At 43.0% G+C, this 22104-nt stretch overlaps 1 protein-coding gene across 1 annotated transcript; it reads right to left on the bottom strand.

The window, feature by feature from the left end:
• Nucleotides 1-991: 991 nt before the first annotated feature.
• On the bottom strand, nucleotides 992-21010 carry LOC121288159 (chymotrypsin-like elastase family member 2A). The gene is made up of 8 exons (XM_041206561.1): nucleotides 20971-21010; nucleotides 15735-15823; nucleotides 13440-13537; nucleotides 12115-12243; nucleotides 7008-7144; nucleotides 3967-4112; nucleotides 3728-3877; nucleotides 992-1062 (listed from the first exon to the last, which is right to left on the bottom strand). The coding sequence occupies exons 1-8, from the start codon at nucleotides 21008-21010 to the stop codon at nucleotides 1045-1047; spliced, it is 807 nt and encodes a 268-aa protein (XP_041062495.1). The 3' UTR covers nucleotides 992-1044.
• Between the last annotated feature and the right edge of the window lie 1094 nt (nucleotides 21011-22104).

The raw sequence follows: 22104 nt of genomic DNA on the forward strand, positions 1-22104 counted from the left end.
GTCCTTCTAGGTGGTAGAGTTTTCGGTTCTGGAAGGTTTTGTTGAAGGACCCTTGGTGAGTTAGGATGTGGGGCTGGTTATCTTATGGGGAAAGGTTGAACCAGCTGGGCCTGTATCCATTGGAGTTTAGAAGAATGAGAGGTGATCTTATTGAAACATATAAGATCCTGAGGGGACTTGACAGGGTGGGTGCTCTAAGGATTTTTCCCCTTGTGGGAGAGACTAGAACTAGGGGACACAGTTTAAAAATAAGGGGTCTCCCATTTAAGACGGAGATGAGGAGAAATTTTTTCTCTGAGGGCCCTGAGTTTTTGGAACTCTCTTCCCCAGAAAGTAATGGAGGTTGGGTGGTTGAATATTTTTTAAGCAGAAATGGATGGAAATGAAAGGGTATCAGGGATAGGCGAGAATGTGGTGTTAAGGCCACAGTGACATCAGCCATCATCTTATTGAATGGTGTAGCAGGCTCAAGGGGCTGAATGACTTACTCCTGCTCCTAATTCATATGCTCGTATGCTGCAGTGCATCTTGTATATAGTATACGTTGCTCCCATTGTGTGTTGGCGGTGGAGTGATTGAAGGCTTAACTTGGTTGTTGGTGTGCCGATTAAATGGGCTGCTTTATCCTGGGTGATGGTGATTTTCTTAAGGTACAGATGGCCATGATCTAACTGAATGGTGGAACAGACTCAAGAGGCTGAATGGCCTATTTCTGTTCACTCTGTATTTAGTCTCCATGTGGAGAAATGCCATTTTTGTGAAGGTTGGTGACATTGATGGAACCAGACCATGGCAGCACACTTCAATTATGATGGGGACATTGTACAGTCTTTTTAGATTAATAATCTTTCTCATCCATACAGTATCCATCCTGTGAACTCCATGTATGTCAAAGGGTTCAGAGCACCTCAGAGTCATTGACTATGAAGTCAATTTCAATAAAGAATGTCACCATTAAAAGCCACAAGACAACTTTATTTTTAGAAATACAATTAATCTGAGTTCATCTGTTTGCAATCGTCCGAAGCTTCAACGTAGATCACTTTAGTTGTTCATCATTTTCTGTAAAGTAATAGAATTATCATTAGAATAGCATTTTTAGAATAAATTATTTGTCAAAAAATTGACCCCAAAAGTTAATAATAAATTCTTGGATTAGGAATTGGAAGATACTTTCCTTGGCAGGGGTTAAGCACGTGACTGACAGACTAGCAATAGAATTAAAAGGCTAAATAAAACTTATCTCCACAAAGGCTTCTTAGACAGTACCTTCCAAACACATGATCACCACCATCTAGAAGGACAAGGGCAGCGGATAGATGGGAACACCACCACCTGTAAATTCCCTCCATCCTGATTTAGAAATATATCACTGTCCCTTCACTGTTGCTGGGTCAAAATCCTGGAGCTCCCTCCCTAACAGCCTTGTGGGTATACCTACACCACATGGACTGCAGCTGCTCACCATCACCTTCTCAAGGGCAATTAGGGATGGGCAATAAATGCTGGCCTAGCCAGCAATGCCCACATCCCATGAATGAATACATTAAAAAAAAAACTGGTTGAATATTTAGTTCTAATGTAACTCAACAGACGCTCGAGAAACAGCACTTTATCTTTCGTTTAAGCACTTTACAAGCTTCCAAACTCAACATTGAGCTCAATAATTTCAGATCAGAAGCTCTGCTCACATTCTTTTGTCGGACAGGCAAGGACATGGCTCTGCTTTTATCATTTTTCAGTTCAGCTAGTCCCATCTTTTTTTTCTTTTCCCTATTATCATCTCCTTTTGGCTTGCACCATCATCCCTTTTGACAGTTAATCTCTTCTGCCTGCCACCCGATCACTGATCTTCCCTTTAACTCTTCCTCACTCTTTTCCTGCCTCTGTACTTGCTTAAAATCTGTTACACCGCTTAAGTTTTTCCCATTTCTGATGAAAGACCTGAAACATTAACTCTGTTTCTCTCTCAACAGATGCTGCCAGACCTGCTGAGTTCTTCTGGTGTTGTCTGTTTTTATTTCAAAATGCCAGCAGCCGCACTTTTTTGCTTTTGGATAAATATGTTGGAAACAGGACCCGGTGCTGGAATGACAGGTTATAGACACGTAATCAAATACTCAAATAGCAAGGCTATGGGGATAGAGCAGGGGGAATGGGACTGATTGGATTGATCTACAGAGAGTTGAACTACAGAGATTTACAAATGGCCTCCTCTGTCGTTATGACTCTATGTAATGACTTTAAGAACAGAAATACTCAGTTTGTGTTGGGAGAGAGACAGAGTTAACATTTCAGGCTGATGACCTCCAGAAAAATCTACATAATTGAGGACCCAGAATGGTTGCTGAGGCTGAGAGGAGGAGAAGGAATATTGTCTCTGGAGAACAGCAAGCCACATTTGAAGAGGATAGGGTAATTTTCTGATGGTTTTACTATTAGAAATAAGAATAAATACTTGAGGTTTTGTAAATGCTGCAAGTAATAGACACATTATATCCCATCCCCACCTCTGTAACTGGAAGCTTCCTCACAATGAACATTAGTGAAATGTTAGTGTGTTACAATGGGTAATCTATGGACTCCTCCTACAAAACGTATGGAGCTCTTTACCAGGAAGCATGCATGGAGCAGATGTGCACAATACAGTCACAACAACCCCTAACAAGCAAGAATGGGCCCAGGAGATAGGAGCCCCATTCTCAAGCCTACACTCCTAATGACTTCAGCTTGCAGGATCTCCTTCTGAACAGCTAGAATCATTGATAGTCTCCTGTGCTAACCAAAGCTCAGGGCCAAATCATATTGTGCCCCAACAGCAGACAGTTGGTATCACGTGGGCACCTGCACAGACTGCCTCAATGTACCATTGTATTCTATAAATACTATGACAGATCCATTCCATTTGCGATTCAGCACTGGAGTGAGGAGATGTGTTATGGACAGCCTACCTGCACTCCTGTTGCTAGTCCATTTACCCCACAGAGCAACTTGTATCCAGTGCTTCTCTTGGTTGCTGGTTCTCCTGACTGCACAGAGCTTGCCTTGCAGATTTTTCCACTGCCGACCTGCAAAGCCCTTCCCCCAACATCAGTGAAAGTCAAGGAAAAAAGAGCCTTGATCTTTACAGTGTTCCCCTGTAGCTTCCAGTCCTCAACAACAACAACTTTCATTTACGTAGAGCCTTTAATAGAGTGAAATATCCCATGGAACTTCACAAGGAGCATTATCAAACAAAATTTGACATTGAGACACTTAAGGATATATAGTGGGACAGGTGACCAAAAGCTTGGTCAAAGTAGTTTTTTTTTTTAAAGAGCAATTTACAGGAAGAGAGGGAGATAGCGAGAAGGAGGGGTTGAGGGAGGGAGTTCAGGAGCTTACGGATTAGGCAGCTGAAGATACAGCCACCAATGGTGGAAAACTGGAAATATCATGGACATAGAAGAGGTGGAAATTGGAGGGATGCAGAGATCTTGGAATCTTGTAGGACTGGAGGAGAGATTTGAGGGCTGGGTTTGGGGGAGGGCAATGTTAGTGGGGGAGGGTGGATTTGAACACAGGGATAAGATTTTTAAAATTGAGACATTGTGGACTTCTCAAAACACGTCATTGATGTAAAACAGATGGGGTTCACAGGAGCCACAGAGAATGGGGGCAGTTCAGCAATGTGCTGAGATAAAAATGTTCATTACTTCAGTAATCATTATTATTTCTAGCCATGTACCTTAGAAATCCAGTCATTGAAGGCTGACACACGAGTGAAGACAGTTGGCTTCTTCTTCTGGCTGCAGAAAATGGACCCAAAGCTGACGATACCGTGCACTTCCCAGACACTGTTAGCATTCTGGCAGCTCAAGGGCCCACCAGAATCACCCTGAATGGAGAACAAAAGTAGTTTAGTTGTGAAGGTGCGGAGACCCTCAAATAACACAATATGTAGGCGGTTTGCATTAGTCAACTAACATTGCATCCTGAGACAATTCCATCACTACCGGCGCACACCATCGACTGCTTTACTATCGACCCCCACCAATCGGGCTTGGAGCAAATGGTGTGATCTACGACAGGTAGAAAGGCTTGTTGCAGAATGTCAGATACAGCACCGCCAGCTGAAAGGGAAGAAATTCAATTGTTACTGAGACATGTAGGTGAGAATTGGACAATAATTTTCCAGCTGGACTCAAAAGGCACTGAAGTGTTGATTGCCTGCTGCCAGATCCCATTCGCATTCTCCAAGCTCCAAGAATTTGGATGTACTCGAAATTGGGATGAGCACTTCCTAATTCCGTTGAAATGTTGTTTCAGTTAAAGCCAGCTTCAAGGAGTCAGTCAAAGTTTCCCAACTCAGCATGGATTTTAGGGGAAGATACTTCAACTGGCTTCTGCCATTCCCAAGTTAGGGAAGGGGGAGAAAAACAGCTGATGTTGACGCTTCTGACCACTGTTCAATCCCATCTACTGGAAAAAAGCATCTGTGTGGGTATAACATAAAGGCCTAATCATACCTGGCCATGATACACCACCACACTCAATGAATCTGTCAGCATTCACTGACTAGGATCACCCATGGCTTATGTGCAGTCCTGGAGGGTGACCTATAACCCAGCAAGAATTATGGGTGCAAAACAAACAGGTGAAAATGAAGACAGGAAATAATGGAATGAGGGATATCAGTGGAATAAAAATTGGACAGCTTCCATACATGTTAGGAAAACCGTTCAGCCAGGTTATTGTCTGGACACTGAGAGTGAGAATCCAAACCCTTTGCTGGCCTCACCAGACTACTAGTATTTATCAGTACTGCCAGCTGGATGTTTGGAAAAGTGTCTGTGAGGACACACGTGATAGACATGGCATCCAGTTTGTATGGCAGTGGGGTTGAATTTTACTGGACCCCAGGTTGGAAGGAATGGAAGCAGGAAACCTGGTAAATTAGCAGGGAGCTATACCGGGATTGTCTCCCCAATGTTGTCCTACTGCCAGGGATGGTTCCCAGAAGTGGGCAGCCAATTTGCATAATTAAGACCCCAATTAGGGGCCATTAAGCGAGGCCACCGGCATTTTGCCAACAACGGGGCAACCATCTGCAGTCTGGAGAGACCACAACTTCATGGAGGCTCCATTGCCCTTGAGGTCTGCGGGCAGGAAAGGCAGCTCCTGGATCTCCCTGGAGGTTTTCCCCACAGGTCTCCATCCCCCTGGATTTTTAATTTTTAATTTATTTATCTGGAGATGCCCTAGAGGTGCCTGCGTTGGCAACGCTCACCCCTCCCAGCGATGCTGCTGAGGCTTCAGACCTACCAGCCCTCTGACTGGGTCAGCAGATCGGTAGCCCTCCTTAGGTCCTTAATTGGATTGCTGGATCCAGAGCTGACTAATTAGGAGGTTGGCTCTGGTAAAATCGCCAAGCCGGCCCCACTGCGACAAAGTGTGGGCTTGGGGCTCCCATTTGGTCCTATCATCAGGATCCCAAAGCCCACAGGAAAATTCAGCCCACAGAGTCATTGTCACGTTTCCCAGATTATGCTATTGTGTACTTAGATATTGGGCGGTATGAGTTAACTCTAAATGCCGAAGACATGAAGGCAGCTTCTGGGAGTGACCAGTGCTGCTGAACCCAAGAGACTATCTATATCAAATCTGACATCTGTAACACAAATGCGTAAAATCTAAAACAACTGAGGAATGGAAGAGAATCAGATTCATCACATCCTATGTGCAAGGCCTTTTGATTGAACCCTATACCTCTAATTGATCACTCTTAAGTTCCCATTAATGAACAAATGACATAGTAAAGATTATTGTCATGAGATGGAATGAGTGGGCAATGTAGGATTAAAAATAGTCTGTAAAAATATGGTACATTTTATAACTTTCGAAGATTTCACTAAAATATGTCATGTCCAACACTCAGCCTCTTGGTAAATAGGCCTCCCCCCTCCTCTTTCCCCACCAATCAGAACTGTACAATTACAGGCCAATCACTCTCTGGCTACAAACAAGATGCCACAACATGAGACTCCTAGCATTGGGTCAAACAGATTAAGTCTTATGCGGTTGAATCCAGCCTTGCAACATCAGTTCTCACTTCTGAGCAATAGTGCTCGTACCCAGACGTGTCCTGATTTCCATTGGTGTAGGTGTCTTAGCTGCCTCATGGATCATAAAGTCTAAGTCAATATTCCCATTAATTTGCACATATCCCAAGTTGTTGATCAGTGTTCTGACTTAGAATGTATTCATCAATGTAGCAACAACACTTATAACAGCTCATCTGAAACTCTGGATCCACAAAATTCAAATTGTTTTCTTAGCTTCTTTCCAAACCTTATTTTATGTTTTCTTTTTACTTCCTCTCCTTTGTTGTGTATAGTGTAAGCCTCCTTCTTTAGTTTCAATTTGGCCTTTGCTTCTTTTTTCATCCATGGTATGTTATTACTGACTAGTTTATTCATGCTTTTTATTAGGATATAATTAACCTGAACTCTGTAAATAGACTTTGTTTGCTTTGCATCTTGCTGTTTACTGTAAATTCCACCTATTTGACCATAAGTCCTGCACGCTTCGAATTCATTGACTGGCACAATGGTTTCAGCAAAACTCTGTGCTACCATTACCCATATTTATGGCCAAAATCAACACAAAATTGAAGCCCTCAGGTTAATTTACAGATGCAGTGGGATGTGGTACTGAGCTAACCAGATGTAAGTTTAATGCCATGGTCCCTGTCAAGTTGGCCAATGTCTGCAGAGTTGCAGTTGGAGGATAATAATTGAACTCAGTGGGCCAAGTCCACAAAATTTAAATGGGAGAAACCAACGAATTAACAATGTAAGTGCGGATAGATCAATGTTGCCTTGGCTTTGCCAGGTTGCCAGGATTTGTGGGACACATGGGCCTTAGATTATACCAATCTGCTCTAATGTTATGAAGCACTTTATCATGAAATAGTTCTTAATGGATATGTCTCCAGGCAAGGACACTCCATATCTTGATCAACTCACCCTTCATGAAGCCCCAGCCAGTGATGTAACAACTGTAGTTATTGGGAAGAATTGTGTCCGGGGCAGGGATGCAACCCAACTCAATTTTGTCATCTAAAACCACTGGCGCTGCAAGTTTGACAAGAGCGATATCATATCTGGGAAAAGAAAGAGAAAACAGGGTTGAGTTGTGCTCTCCCCGCACACAATTATCAACATAGAAACATAGAAACTAGGAGCAGGAGTAGGCCATTCGGCCCTTCGAGCCTGCTCCGCCATTCATTATGATCATGGCTGATCATCCAACTCAATAGCCTGCTCCTGCTTTCTCCCCAACAGCTGTGGAGAAGAGTGTACAAGCTGGCAGTTTTTAATTGATGGCGTGAGCTCTGAGGGGTCTGACTGACCTTTCTCATTCTAGTTTGTTTGCAATTAAGTTGGTAAAGTGTTTACTTGTGAAGCGTAAAATCTTACAGCGCAGAAGGGGGTCATTCAACACATCATGCTTGTGCTGGAAGAGCTTTTCCTCTGCATAGCCCTAGAATGCACCTGCCTTCAAATTTATCAAGTACAATTTTTCCTGTGGCCTTCGAAGGTCCACCCGTATGGAAACATTCAGCCCCCTCTGTTCCAGCACACCGTCTGAAACCATATCATTTAGGCCATATTGTGACAGCTCCGCTACCCCAGATTGTTATCATCGCCAGCAATTCACCAGCCCTCTGCTCCAGCATCACAGTTCCAGCTGTACTCCTCAAATGCTGGAAAGAAATCCTCTCACCGTTAACCTCCCCCAACCACCTGTAAAATTCAACAAAAGAGTTTATGACCAAGGACCTGCATCCATATGACATGCCTCACATCAAGCTGGTTTGCTAGATTTTTATCTGAAAAACAAAAACACCGTGCACTGTAAAACTAGGGAAAAATATTATAGCACTAGTATGGGCTACCTGGGAGCCCTAGCCACAGACTGTTCAATCTTTCCTAATAGGTATAACCTCTCAGTTCTGCTACCATTCGAGCACGTTCTCCGGTGCCTCTATTATAAGATGGAGACCAGAACTGTTCACAAGTGTCTAAGTGTGATCTAACCAGTCTACAATACAAGTTTAACATCAATTCTCTGGTTTTCAATTTTGAACCTCTAGAAATGAACCCAATGCTTTGTTTGCTTTTCTTATGCTCTACCTAATCTGCATCACTACTTTTAGTGATCTGTGAATTTGCGCCCCCACAGGATCCCTCTGCTCCTCTATCCCTGTTAGACAGTTATTTTTCTAGGAGTATGTGACCTCTTCATCCTACCTGCCAAAATGTATTACCTCGCACCTGTTGAAGTTCATTTGCCAATTACATGCCATCTCTCCAAGTTTGTTTAATGTCTTCCTGCATTTTGTTGCTGCCCTTCTCTGTATCAACTACACCTCCGCCCCGCCCCCCCCAATTTGGTGTGATCAATAGATTTTGAAATTGTACTTCCTATTCCCAAGTCCACATGGTTTATGTAAATGGAGAACAATAATGCTCCCAGTGCTTATCCTTGTGGGACATCAGTTCCCACCATTTACCAATCTTAATTTTAACTCCTGCTCTGTTTTGTGGTCAGCTTGCTGTTCATTCTACTATTTGTCCCCTGACTGCACAAGTTCTGACCTTAATCATGAGTCTACTATACAATCATTTTTTAAAAACCCAAATTTATTACACCTACTACATCACCTTTGTCCAGTCTTTCTGTTACTACTCTGGAGAATTCAATAAAGTTTGTCAAGTATGTCCTTCCGTTTTTGAATACTTGCTGACTGCTCTTGTGTTTTTCCATTACATCTTTGACTAAGGATTCCATTATCTCCCCTATCACCAATATTAAGCTGATCAGCCTATAGTTACCCGGGCTTATTCTATCTGTTTTTAAAAATACAAATCACATTAGCTGTCTGCCAGTCCTTTGGCACTGCTCCGTTTTATAGTGACTTTTTATATTTATTTATATAGTACCTCTGCTATTGCCTCCCTAACTTTTTTTAAGGACATTTGCATACAATCCATCTGGACCAGGAGTATTAACCTCTCTAAGTTTGATTAGTTTATCAATTATTTCTCCATTTCTATCTTAAATATCTTAATATCCTTTTTGATTTCTTCTTCTAATGTCTATATTTCCCTTGTAAATAATGAGACAAAGTATTTTTTTAATATTTCTACCATTTCTCTGACATTGCTTGTGAGTTTATCTTAAACAAAAACAGAATTACCTGGAAAAACTCAGCAGGTCTGGCAGCATCGGCGGAGAAGAAAAGAGTTGACGTTTCGAGTCCTCATGACCCTTCAACAGAACTGATTTTTCTTTACAAGGAGAGGGGTGAATTATAAGGTGGTTTAAGGTTGTGGGGGGGAGAAAGTGGAAAGGGGGGTGTGGTTGTAGGGACAAGCAAGCAGTGATAGGATCAGATAATCAAAAGATGTCACAGACAAAGGAACAAAAGAACACAGAGGTGTTGAAGTTGGTGACATTGTCTAAACGAATGTGCTAATTAAGAATGGATGGTAGGGCACTCAAGGTATAGCTGTAGTGGGGATGGGGGGGGGCATAAAAGATTTAAAAATAATGGAAATAGGTGGGAAAAGAAAAATCTATATAAATTATTGGAAAAAACAAAAGGAAGGGGGAAGATACAGAAAGGGGGTGGGGATGGAGGAGGGAGCTCAAGACCTAAAGTTGTTGAAATCAATATTCAGTCCAGAAGGCTGTAAAGTGCCTAGTCGGAAGATGAGGTGCTGTTCCTCCAGTTTGCGTTGGGCTTCACTGGAACAATGCAGCAAGCCAAGGACAGACATGTGGGCAAGAGAGCAGGGTGGAGTGTTAAGTCCTCCTTCTTTCTTAACCGAGGTTTTCCACCCACGGTCGTTGACAGGGCCCTCAACCGTGTCCAGCCCATCTCGCGTGCATCTGCCCTCACGCCTTCTCCTCCCTCCCAGAAAAATGATAGGGTCCCCCTTGTCCTCACTTATCACCCCACCAGCCTCCGCATTCAAAGGATCATCCTCCGCCATTTCTGCCATCTCCAGCATGATGCCACCACCAAACACATCTTCCCTTCAGCCCCCCAGTGGCATTCCGTAGGGATCGTTCCCTCCGGGACACCCTGGTCCACTCCTCCATCACCCCCTACTCCTCAACCCCCACCTATGGCACCTCCCCATGCCCACGCAAAAGATGCAACACCTGCCCCTTCACTTCCTCTCTCCTCACCGTCCAAAGGCCCAAACACTCCTTTCAAGTGAAGCAGCATTTCACTTGCATTTCCCCCCAACTTAGTCTACTGCAATCGTTGCTCCCAATGCGGTTTCCTCTACATTGGAGAGACCAAACGTAAACTGGGTGACTGCTTTGCAGAACACCTGCGGTCTGTTCGCAAGAATGACCCAAACCTCCCTGTCGCTTGCCATTTTAACACTCCACCCTGCTGTCTTGCCCACATGTCTGTCCTTGACTTGCTGCATTGTTCCAGTGAAGCCCAATGCAAACTGGAGGAACAACACCTCATCTTCCGACTAGGCACTTTACAGCCTTCCGGACTGAATATTGAATTCAACAACTTTAGGTCTTGAGAGCTCCCTCTTCCATCCCCACCCCCTTTCTGTTTCTTCCCCCTTCCTTTTGTTTTTTCCAATAATTTATATAGATTTTTCTTTTCCCACCTATTTCCATTATTTTTAAATCTTTTATGCCCCCCCACCCCCACTAGAGCTGTACCTTGAGTGCCCTACCATCCATTCTTAATTAGCACATTCGTTTAGATAATATCACCAACTTCAACACCTCTGTGTTCTTTTGTTCTTTTGTCTGTGACATCTTTTGATTATCTGCTCCTATCACTACTTGCTTGTCCCTACAACCACACCCCCCCTCCACTTCTCTCCCCGCCACGCCCCCCCCCACCCCCCACCTTAAACCAGCTTATATTTCACCCCTCTCCTTGTAAAGAAAAATCAGTTCTGTTGAAGGGTCATGAGGACTTGAAACGTCAACTCTTTTCTTCTCTGTCGATGCTGCCAGACCTGTTGAGTTTTTCCAGGTAATTCTGTTTTTGTTTTGGATTTCCAGCATCCTCAGTTTTTTGTTTTTATATCTGTGAGTTTATCTTGTTCTTCCTTTAGTGGCCCTAACTCCAACCTGATTTTTCTTGTGTTATTTGTCAGCCTGCAGAATACTTCACTGTTCCTTTTCATATTCCACAGTATGTTACTTTATTAGTTTCCCTTTGTCTTCCTAATGGGTTTTTTTTTGGCTTCTTTCCTAACCTTTTCACATTCTCTTTTGTCAGCATCTCCTTTGTTGTCTATGTACTTTTTCTCCTGATTCAATAGTGTCCTTACTTCTTTATTCATCCTTGGTGCATTATTACTGGCTTATTTGTTCTTGCATTTTAGCGGGATATATTTCTCCTGGACTCTGTAAATAGATTTTGTTTGCTTTGCTATTTGCTTTGTTTGGTGTAAGGTACACTTGTTTGTCGGTAAGTCCCCTCACCTTCAATTCACTGACTGGCACAATGATGTCAATATACATTCCACAAGGTGTTAATACTCTTGTGCTGCAGTTAACCAGATTGATGACCTAAATGAACACAAAGTGTCTGATTTACAGATGCAGCCTGACATGTAAAAAGCACAGTGGGGAAGGGGAGGGTAGGGAGCGGGGGTGCTATGGTACAAACCAGACACAAGGTTGATTCCCAAGCCCAGGCCTTCCAGCCAACAGCAAGGCCGCAACACCTTAGACTTGAGTTGGCTGATTTCTGTGGAGTGGCAGCTGGAGCAAGCAATTAACTTCCCTGCTCCTTCATTTGAAGGGGGAAAAGAAATTCAGCCGGGATTCTCAATCCTGATCAATGCTGGGAAGTTAAATGTGGGTGCACTGGAATCTGCCTCAGCTGAGGTACTTTCTTATGTATGAAAGAATTCAAATACTCACTCTGTCTAGGTGCAAATATGAAATATGGTCACATAAATGAGGCACAGGCAGTGACTTTGGAATTGTACCCAAACAAGAGCGAGCAGCTTCGGAAGAAGAAGGGGGAGCATTTTATTTAATCCAAGTCTCTTTCTGTTTTATACTAACCCACTGGCAGCAGAGAGCATGCTAAACTTTTCATGGCAGAAGGTCTTCTCAACGGCAGCGAAAACAGACCCTGGCTCATTGGCTGAAAGGACATGTTTGCCGAGAGCCACTCTGTAGGTAATCTTCTTGCTGTGTGTAAAAGTTGTTAAATTAGTGAGAGGCTTCAGAACATGTCATAAAGTGAAACAGAAACTCACATACTTGTTAACTGACTTGAAATGGGGACTGGATGGGGCTATAGCCTAGGCACCATCTTTCATCACTCATCATAGCATTTAAGAACTAGGAGTCAGAGGAGGCCATTTGGCCCTTTGAGCCTGCTTCATTATTCAAGTAGATGATGGTTGATCTTCTACCTTGACTCCATCTTCCTGCATTAGCTCCATATCTCTTAATTTTTTAGCACCCCAAAATCTATCAACTTCTGTCATGAATGGATTCAATGACTGAGCACCCACAGTGTTCTAGGGTAGAGGATTTCGAAGGTACCAAACCTTTGAGTGAAGAAATTTCTCCTCATCTCAGTCTAAATGGCTGACCCTTTATTCTGAAACTGTCTCCCTGTGATCCAGATTCTGCAGACAGCGGAAACACTTGCTCAGCAGCTACCAGGCCAAGCCCCTCAAGAGTTTTATACGTTACAATTAGATCACCTCTCAGTCTTCTAAACTCCAGGAAATATAGATCTCATCTACTCAATCTCTCCTCATAGGGCAATTCCATCATCCCAGGAACCAGTCTAATGAGCCTTTGTTGCACTCCTTCTCGGGCAAATATGTCCTTCCTTAAGTATGGGACCAAAGAAGTCAGTCCAGATTAATGAGATGAAACCCTCCACTGGAACCTGGAATTATGGCTGGGAGAAGGATGGGGACTGAATCCTTGACTGAGACTGAAAGTGGGGAACTAGGAATGGGACATGGGCTGAAAATGGGACTGTTTGACTGGGGTTTGTGACAGTGATTGACCATAACAGCTCTAATGTGAAGCAAATTCAGTCTTTCGCAACCAGTTGTTAAATGACTGATGATCTGGAGGCCTCACTCAGACAGAATGGTTAATGCAGAAAATGGGAAATATCACACTGCTGCAACAGAAAGGGCTGGCTCACATTTTTGGATCAGGCTAAGGAGAGCTTTGTTTTGTATGTGCTATAGCTGATTTAGGAGTACTTGATGCAGCCTATAATGGGACAATACTGCAACAATCCTATCCCTCACTTTACATGGCACTCATCCTTCACTTTAAATGGCACTAATTTCATCAAAAGATGAAATCAATTTAAAATGTATTAATATTCATTTTTAAGTAAACCAATAACTTACCTAATGCAATGCGCAGCAGTCAAAACCCATCTCTGATCAATTAACGTTCCGCCACAATTGTGAACCCAGTTACCTTTTTTATCAATTTGGAGAGAGATCTGCAAGAAATTGAAATCTTTAGTTTTAAAAAATATTCTAGCAGAGAAATGCTGCTTCAAGTTCTGTAAAATTGGAGACATCTAAAAACTCGTGGTCATCCAAATACTCCGCTGCCTCTGTCCCAGCTTTCAATCCATCAGCCCACTCGCTGACCTACATTGGCTCCTGGTTAACCAACACCCTGTTGTTAAAATTCTCATCCTTCTTTGTAAACCCCTCCATGGCCTTGCCCTTATCTCTTTAATCTCCTATGGAGGTTACAATCTTTAAATACCTGCACACCTTAAATTCTGACCTCTTGAGCAGCCCCATTTTTTTTTATTCCACTAGACTTCAGCTGCCAAGACTCTAAGGTCTGAAATTCCCTCCCTAAATATTTCTGTTTCTCCAGCTTTCTTTCTTCCTCTAAGCTGCTTCTTAAAACTTAATTCCTTGATCATGCATTTGGTCATCTGCCCTATTATCACCTTATGAGGCTCCAGGTCAAATTCTGATTAGTAATGTTTCTGTGATGTCTTCCTATTTTAAAGGTGCTATATAAATGCAGGTTGTTCTTGTTGTTGCTGGGACCAAAGAATTCAGTCCAGATTGATGAGATGAAACCTTCCACTGGAACCTGGAATTATGACTGGGAAAAGGATGGGGACTGAGTCCTTGACTGAGACTGAAAGTGAGGAACTAGGAATGGGACATGGGCTGAACCTGGGACTGTTTGATTGGGGTTTGTGACAGTGATTGATCATAACAGCTCTAATGTGAAGCCAATTCAGTCTTTCGCAACCAGTTGTTAAATGACTGATGATCTGGAGGCCTCACTCAGACAGAATGGTTAATGCAGAAAATGGGAAATATCACACTGCTGCAACGGAAAGGGTTGGCTCACATTGTTGGGTCAGGCTAAAGAGAGTTTTCACTTAAATGTTTTTCCAGAAAATTCTTCCTCTTATTTCCTCCCTTTTTTATCATGGAGTTGGACTATAGTATGGTTCTCAGATGATGGTACCTCACTAAAGTGACATTCCAGCTGATCCACATCTGTTCTGAGCCAATGGACACACACACACAGTAATAACAATAACCTCTAGTATAATGATACATCTCAGGAGTGGTATCAGTCAAAATTTAACACCAAGCCACATGACTGATCACACCCACTCAAATGGCATTTTCTTCATTGTCCAAATGGCTAAGCAGTTATTAATGTCAACTTTTTTTCTTTGTCCTTTCATGGGATGTGGGCATCACTGGCAAGGTCAGCATTTGTTGCCTAATCTAATTACCCTCCAACTGAATGGCTTACTAGGCCATCTCAGAGAGCAGTCAAGAGCCAACCACATTGCTGTGGGTTTGGAGTCATTTTTTTATTTGTTCATGGGCCAGCATTTATTGCCCATCCCTAATTGCCCTTCGGAACCAAGTGGCTCGTTTGGCCATTTCAGAGTCAACCACATTGCTGTGATTCTAGAGTCACATGTAGGCCAGGCTGGGTAAGGATGGCATGTTTCCTTCCCTAAAGGACAGTAGTGAGCCAAGTAGGTTTTTTTAACAATCAATGATAACTGTCACGGTCACTATTACTGAGGTTAGCTTTACATTCCAGATTTATTAATTAAATTTTAAATTCCAGTAGCTGTCTTTGGATTACTAGTCCAGTGATATTACCACTACACCACCATTTTTTCATATTATACACTAGGCATCAAAAAGCCTTGGAGCATGCGGTGCTGGAAAGGATGAGAAAATGGAAAGGAACCATAATAAATCCTCCTTCCGCTATTTTGCTGGGGCAATTCCGTGGGGGTTTGCCATTCTCCTATAATTGGGCATCCACTGTGTCATATGCCAACACTCAGTCTTAAAAGCTGTTTGAATGAGGGCTGCATACCAGGGCAAGCCCAGTGCTATTCTTGTCTTATGTTAACAGGTGAGCTCTTCCAACAATGATCCCTAGCTAACAATCAGGAATCGGAACTCTGTCTGGTAATCCCCAGCCCTAGCTTTGTTGATGAGGCCTGACTGTGTTCAGCCAACTCCCAACAGTGGCATTCCTGGTCTTTATGATGCAGTTCCACAAAGAATGGTACACTTATCAAATAAAACATCAAGAGAGCTCCAAAGGATAACACATATTCTCTACTATTTGGAATATTAAGCATTTGAAATGTAAACACAGTTTGGTTTTAAGAGTTTACGTACCTGCCATGGCCAGCTGTTAGGTCTTGCGTTTACACCCCCTACTACCCTGGAAAGTGTGGGTTGGTAGGTAGGGGTCCCACAACTGTGAACTAGAAAGCAAAATGTTGTGTCAGCCTTAAATGTTTTATGTTTCTAATTTTGTCCTGACTCTTCGTCCCCTATCTTGTTCAGAAATACTGAGGTTCACTGTAGCATCCCTATCACAACCCAGCTAGTTTAGCACAACCCCGGGATCAAACTGGAGTGCTGCTTTGGGCTGCAGTAGAGTGCTTAAGTTTGAGTTTGGTGACTGAGGGAGTTTGGTGAGGAGGGAACAAGGTGAGTACCAAGAGTACGGTCGGGTAAGTATTTACTACTTTATCACTTGTAATTTTTAAGGTCTTTGTAATTTATCGTTTGTAAGGGCTAATTTCTGTAACAACAAGCAGCAGGGAAGAAGGGCACTAGAGTAATTGATATTATTTGATATCTTCCAAAAGGTTTAATTTAATTTAAAGGGGTAAGTCATGGCAGGAAAGTTCAAAGCTGTGGTGTGCTCCTCCTGCTCTATGTGGGAAGCTGGGAACATTTCCAGGTTTCGGAGCTGAAGCAGCAGCTGGGGACACTGTGGAGCATCCAGGAGGTGGAGAGTATCGAGGATAGCATGTATAGAGAGGTGGTCACACTTTAGGCTAAGAGTCCACATGCAGGAAGGGAATGGGTGACCACCAGGCAGAGCAAGAGGACTAGGCAGGCAGTGCAGGAATCTCCTGTGGCTATTCCCCGACAAAACAGTTATACCACTTTGGATACTGTTGAGGGAATGGCCTCTCAGGGGAAAGCAGCAACAGCCAAATTCGTTGCACCATGATTGTCTCTGCTGCACAGGGGAGGAGTAAAAAGTGTGGGAATGAAATAGTTATAGGGGATTCAGATGTAAAGGGAATAGATAGGCGTTTCTGTGGCCGCAAACGAGACTCCAGGATGGTATGTTGCCTCCCTGGTGCTAGGGTCAAGGATGTCTCAGAGCGGCTATAGGACATTCTGAAGGGGGAGGGTGAACAGCCAGTGATCGTGGTACATATTGGTACAAACAACATAGGTAAAAAAAGGGATGAGGTCCTAAGAGCAGAATATAGGGAGTTAGGAAGTAAGTTGAAAAGTAGGACCTCAAAGGTAGTGATATCAGGATTACTAACAGTGCCGCGTGCTAGTCAGAGTAGAAATAGCAGGATATATCGGATGAATATGTGGCTGTGAGGGGAGGGTTTCAGATTCCCGGACCATTGGGACCGGTTCTGGGGGAGATGGAACCAGTACAAATTGGACAGGGGTTACATCTGGACAGGACTGGAACTGATGTCCTATTTGCTGTCTATTTGCTAGAGTGGTTGGGGAGGGTATAAACTAAAATGGCAGGGGGTTGGGAACCTATGCAAGGAGTCAGAAAAGGGGGAATCAAGGACCAGAACAAAAGACAGAAAGGGGAATAAGACAAGTGATAGGCAGAGAAATCAAGGGCAAGAATCAAACAGGGCCTCAGTGAAAAATAGTGGGAACGGGACAAGTAATGTTAAAAAGACAAGTCTTAAGGCTTTGTGCCTTAACGCGAGGAGCATTCGCAATAAAGTGGATGAATTAACCGCGCAAAAAGATCCAAACAGGTATGATATAGTCAGGATTACAGAGACATGGCTGCAGGGTGACCAGGGATGGGAACTGAACATCCAGGGGTATTCAGTATTTAGGAAGGACAGACAAAAAGGAAAAGGCGGTGGAGTTGTATTGCTGGTTAAAGAGGAAATTAATGCAATTGTGAGGAAAGATATTAGCTCCGACAATGCGGAATCTGTATGGGTAGAGCTGAGAAACACTAAGGGGCAAAAAACATTAGTGGGGGTTGTATATCGACCCCCAAACTGTCGTGATGATGTTGGGAATGGCATTAAACAGGGAATTAGAGACGCATGCAATAAAGGAACATCTGTAATTATGGATGACTTTAATCTGCATATCAGTTGGACAAATCAAATTAGCAACAATACCGCGAAGGAATTCCTGGACTGTATACGGGATGGTTTTCTGGACCAATACATTGAGGAACCAACGAGAGAACAGGCCATCCTAGACTGAGTATTGTGTAATGAGAAAGGAATAATTGGCAATCTAGTTGTGCAAGGCCCCTTGGGGATGAGTGACCATAATATGATAGAATTCTTCATCAAGATGGAGAGTGACATAGTTTATTCTGAGACTAGGGTCCTGACTCTTAATAAAAGAAACTATGATGGTATGAAACACAAGTTGGCTATGATGGATTGGGAAACGTTACTTGAAGGGATGACGGTGGATAGGCAATGGCAAACATTCAAAGAGCCCATGAGGGAACAACAACAATTGTTTATTCCTAAACAAAAACAAAAACAGAATTACCTGGAAAAACTCAGCAGGTCTGGCAGCATCGGCGGAGAAGAAAAGAGTTGACGTTTCGAGTCCTCATGACCCTTCGACAGAACTATTCCTGTCTGGCACAAAAATAAAACAGGAAAGATGGCCAAACCATGGCTTACAAGGGAAATTAGAGATAATATTAGATCCAAGGAAGAGGCATACAAATTGGCCAGAATAAACAACAACCCTGATGATTGGGAGCACTTTAGAATTCAGCAAAGGAGGATCAAGGGATTGATTAAGAAGGGGAAAATAAGAGTACGAGAGTAAGCTTGTGGGGAACATAAAAACTGACTGTAAAAGTTTCTACAGGTATGTGAAGAGAAAAAGATTGGTGAAGATAAATGTAGGTCCCTACATGGGAATTTATAATGCGGAACAAAGAAATGGCTGACCAACTAAATACATACTTTGGTTCTGTCTTCACAAAGGAGGACACAAACAACATACCAGAAATGTTGGGGAACACAGGGTTTAGTGAGAGGGAGGAACTGAAATAAATCAGTTTTAATAGTGAAATGGTGTTGGGGGAATTGATGGGATTGAATGCAGATAAATCCACAAGGCCTGATAATCTACATCCCAGAATACTTAAGGAAGTGGCCCTAGACATAGTGGATGGATTGGTGGTCATCTTCCTAGATTCTATAGACTCTGGAACAGTTCCTACAGATTGGGGGGTAGCTAATGTAACCCCACTATTTAAAAAGGGAGGTAGAGAGAAAACAGGAAATTATAGACCAGTCAGCCTAACATCAGTCATGGGGAAAATTCTAGAGTCCATTATAAAAGATTTAATAGCTGAGCAATTGGAAAACAGTGGCTGAATCGAACAAAGTCAGCATGGATTTATGAAATGGAAATCATGCTTGACAAATCTACTGGAATTTTTCAAGGATGTAACTAGTAGAGTTGATGAGGGGAAACCAGTGGATGTGGTTTATTTGGACTTTCAGAAGGCTTTCAACAAAGTCCCACATAAGAGATTAGCGTGTAAAATTAAAGCGCATGGGATTGGGGGTAGTGTATTGAGATGGATAGAAAACTGGTTGACAGACAGGAAAAAAAGAGTAGGAACAAAAGGGGTCTTTTTCCGAATGGCAGGCAGTGACTAGTGGGTTACCGCAAGGATCGTGCTGGGACCCCAGCTATTCACAATATATATTAACGATTTAAATGAGGGAACTAAATGTAATATCTTCAAATTTGCAGATGACACAAAGCCAGGTGGGAGGGTGAGCTGTGAAGAGGATGCAGAGATGCTTCAGTGTGATTTGGACAAGCTGAGTGAGTGGGCAAATACATGGTAGATGCAGGATAATGTGGATAAATGTGAGGTTACCCACTTTGGTAGCAAAAGCCGGAAGGTAGATTATTATCTGAATGGCTATAAATTGAGAGAGGGGAATGTGCTATGAGACCCAGGTGTCCCCATACACCAGCTGCAGAAGGTAAGCATGCAGGTGCAGCAGGCGGTAATGAAGGCAAATGGTATGTTGGCCATCATAGCGAGAGGATTTGAGTACAGGAGCAGGGATGCCTTGTTGCAATTATAGAGGACCTTGGTGAGACCACACCCGGAATATTGTGTGCAGATTTGGTCTCCTTATCTGAGGAAGGATGTTCTTGATATAGAGGGAGTGCAGCGAAGGTTTACCAGACTGATTCCTGGGATGGCGGGACTGACATATGAGGAGAGATTGAGTCGGTTGGGATTATATTCCCTGGAGTTCAGAAGAATGAGGGGGGATCTCATGTAAAATTCTAACAGGACTAGACAGGGTAGATGCTGGAAGGATGTTCCCGATGGTGGGGGAGTCCAGAGCCAGTGATCACAGTCTGAGAATATGGGGTGGACCATTTAGGACTGAGATGAGGAGAAATTTCTTCACCCAGAGTGGGGTGAGCCTGTGGAATCCACTACCACAAAAAGTAGTTGAGACCAAAACATCGTATGTTTTCAAGAAGGATTTAGATATAGCTCTTGGGGTGAAAGGGATCAAAGGATATGGGGAGAAAGCAGGGGCAGGCTATGGAGTTGGATGATCAGCCATGATCATAATGAATTGCGGAGCAGGCTCGAAGGGCCAAATAGCGCACTCCTGCTATTTTTCTATGTTTCAAACCAGCCAGCTCATTGTGATTCAGTACCACAATGCACAGTGAATTTACCCATCAAATCATTAGGGGTGTCCACGTCAGACAACATTTTTATAGATAACATCCAGCCAACAGGGTTATCTTTAAAGATTGTGAAGTATAGGACTTATAATTAACTCTTGAAAATGTTTGTCCATCTCTGTAAGAACTATAGGGGCCACAGTTGTAAAAATTAGGGGTGTGCTATTTAAGATTGGGATGAGAAGATTTTTTTTCTCTCAAAGGGTTGTTATTCTGTGGAATTCTCTTCCCCAGAGAGCAGTGGAAGCTGCATCATGGAATATATTTAAGGCTGAGTTCGATTTTTGATCGACAAGGGTTATGGGAGGCAGGCGAAAAAGGAGAGTTGAGCCCACAATCAGGTCAGCCATGATCTTGTCGAATGCCATAGCAGGCTCAAGGGGCCGAATGGCCTGCTCCTGTTCTTAATTCGTATGCTCTTCTGGTTTTTTCTCAGTGATAATTTGTGATGACACTTGGGCAAATTTTGTCTTTTACCCTTTGGCCTATTGGCTGAAGTTGAGGGATGACAGTTCATCTTGATTCCAAATTGCAAGAGAGCTCTCTGTTCCATATTCCCTTTAAAGGGATCATTTAAACCTGAGGAGGAAGAAGAAAAAGCTTAAATAATAAAACAGAAACTCACCTGTTGCGACAAGTAAAGCGGCCAAGGCAAAACATATCATGTTTGCAAACTACTGATGTCTCCGTACACACTCCGACTTTATTTATATCTGAAGAGGAATTATCTCCTCACAAGTGATTACCTTGTACCTTAATTGTGGGAAGTAATTGCATTTAACAGATGCTTGTGTCCTTGTAAAATATCTATTGATTCAGCTATTTTTCTTCCTTATCTTGGACAAAATCCACCATTGGTACAATCACAGAATTCCCATAGTTTTGAAGGAAAAAATAGCTATGTACAGGTCAGAAAAGGAATATAAGGAAAGTTGGCGTGAATGAGAAAGAGAGAGACCAGGGCAGTTTTTTTTTATGGGACATGGGCGTCGCTGGCAAGGCCAACATTCATTGCCAATTGCTAACTGGCTTTGAACTGAGTGGCTTGCTGGGCCATTGCAGACAGAAGTTAAGAGTTAACCACTATGTTGTGGGTCTGGGGTCACATGTAGGCCAGATCGGGTAAAGAATGGCAGATTTCCCTCCCTAAAGGGACATTAGTGAACCAAATAAGTTTTTATGACCATCGATGATAGTTGTCATGATCATTATTACCAAGTATAGCTTTTAATTCCAGATTTATTAATCAAATTTAAATTCCACCACCTGCCATGATGGGATTTGAACCCATGTCCTCAGAGCATTGGCCTGGACCTCTGGGTTACTAGTCCAGTGACATTACCTCATCTCCCCTTTAAGTTGGAGAGACAGAGAGATGCTTTGGAGAAGGATACAATGAGACAATGAGAACAAAGAAAGATAGTTAGAAAGAGAGAGTGACGGGAGAAAGAACACAGGGATATAGACAGAAAGAAGGTGGCAGGAACATAGCAACAGGAGTAGACCAATCACCCTCTCAAGCTTTTTAGTTTATAACATCATTGGTTAGATTTTCCACAGGGGATAAGAGTCCTACCAGAAGTATGGCAGGATGGAGACCTCTGCTCTCTGATGATACAAGTGCTGGCCCAGCTGAAGTTTCCAGGTTCAGGATAACTTGCATAATTTGGGTGGGTTCCTGGTGTTGCAAACCTCTCTGGAGAAAAGCAGCAGCTCAGGGACAGGAAAAGGGGTGCTGTGTGGAATTGAAAGACAGAAG

The sequence above is a fragment of the Carcharodon carcharias genome, chromosome 15 (assembly GCF_017639515.1).
Source record: "Carcharodon carcharias isolate sCarCar2 chromosome 15, sCarCar2.pri, whole genome shotgun sequence".
Lineage (NCBI taxonomy): Eukaryota > Metazoa > Chordata > Chondrichthyes > Lamniformes > Lamnidae > Carcharodon > Carcharodon carcharias.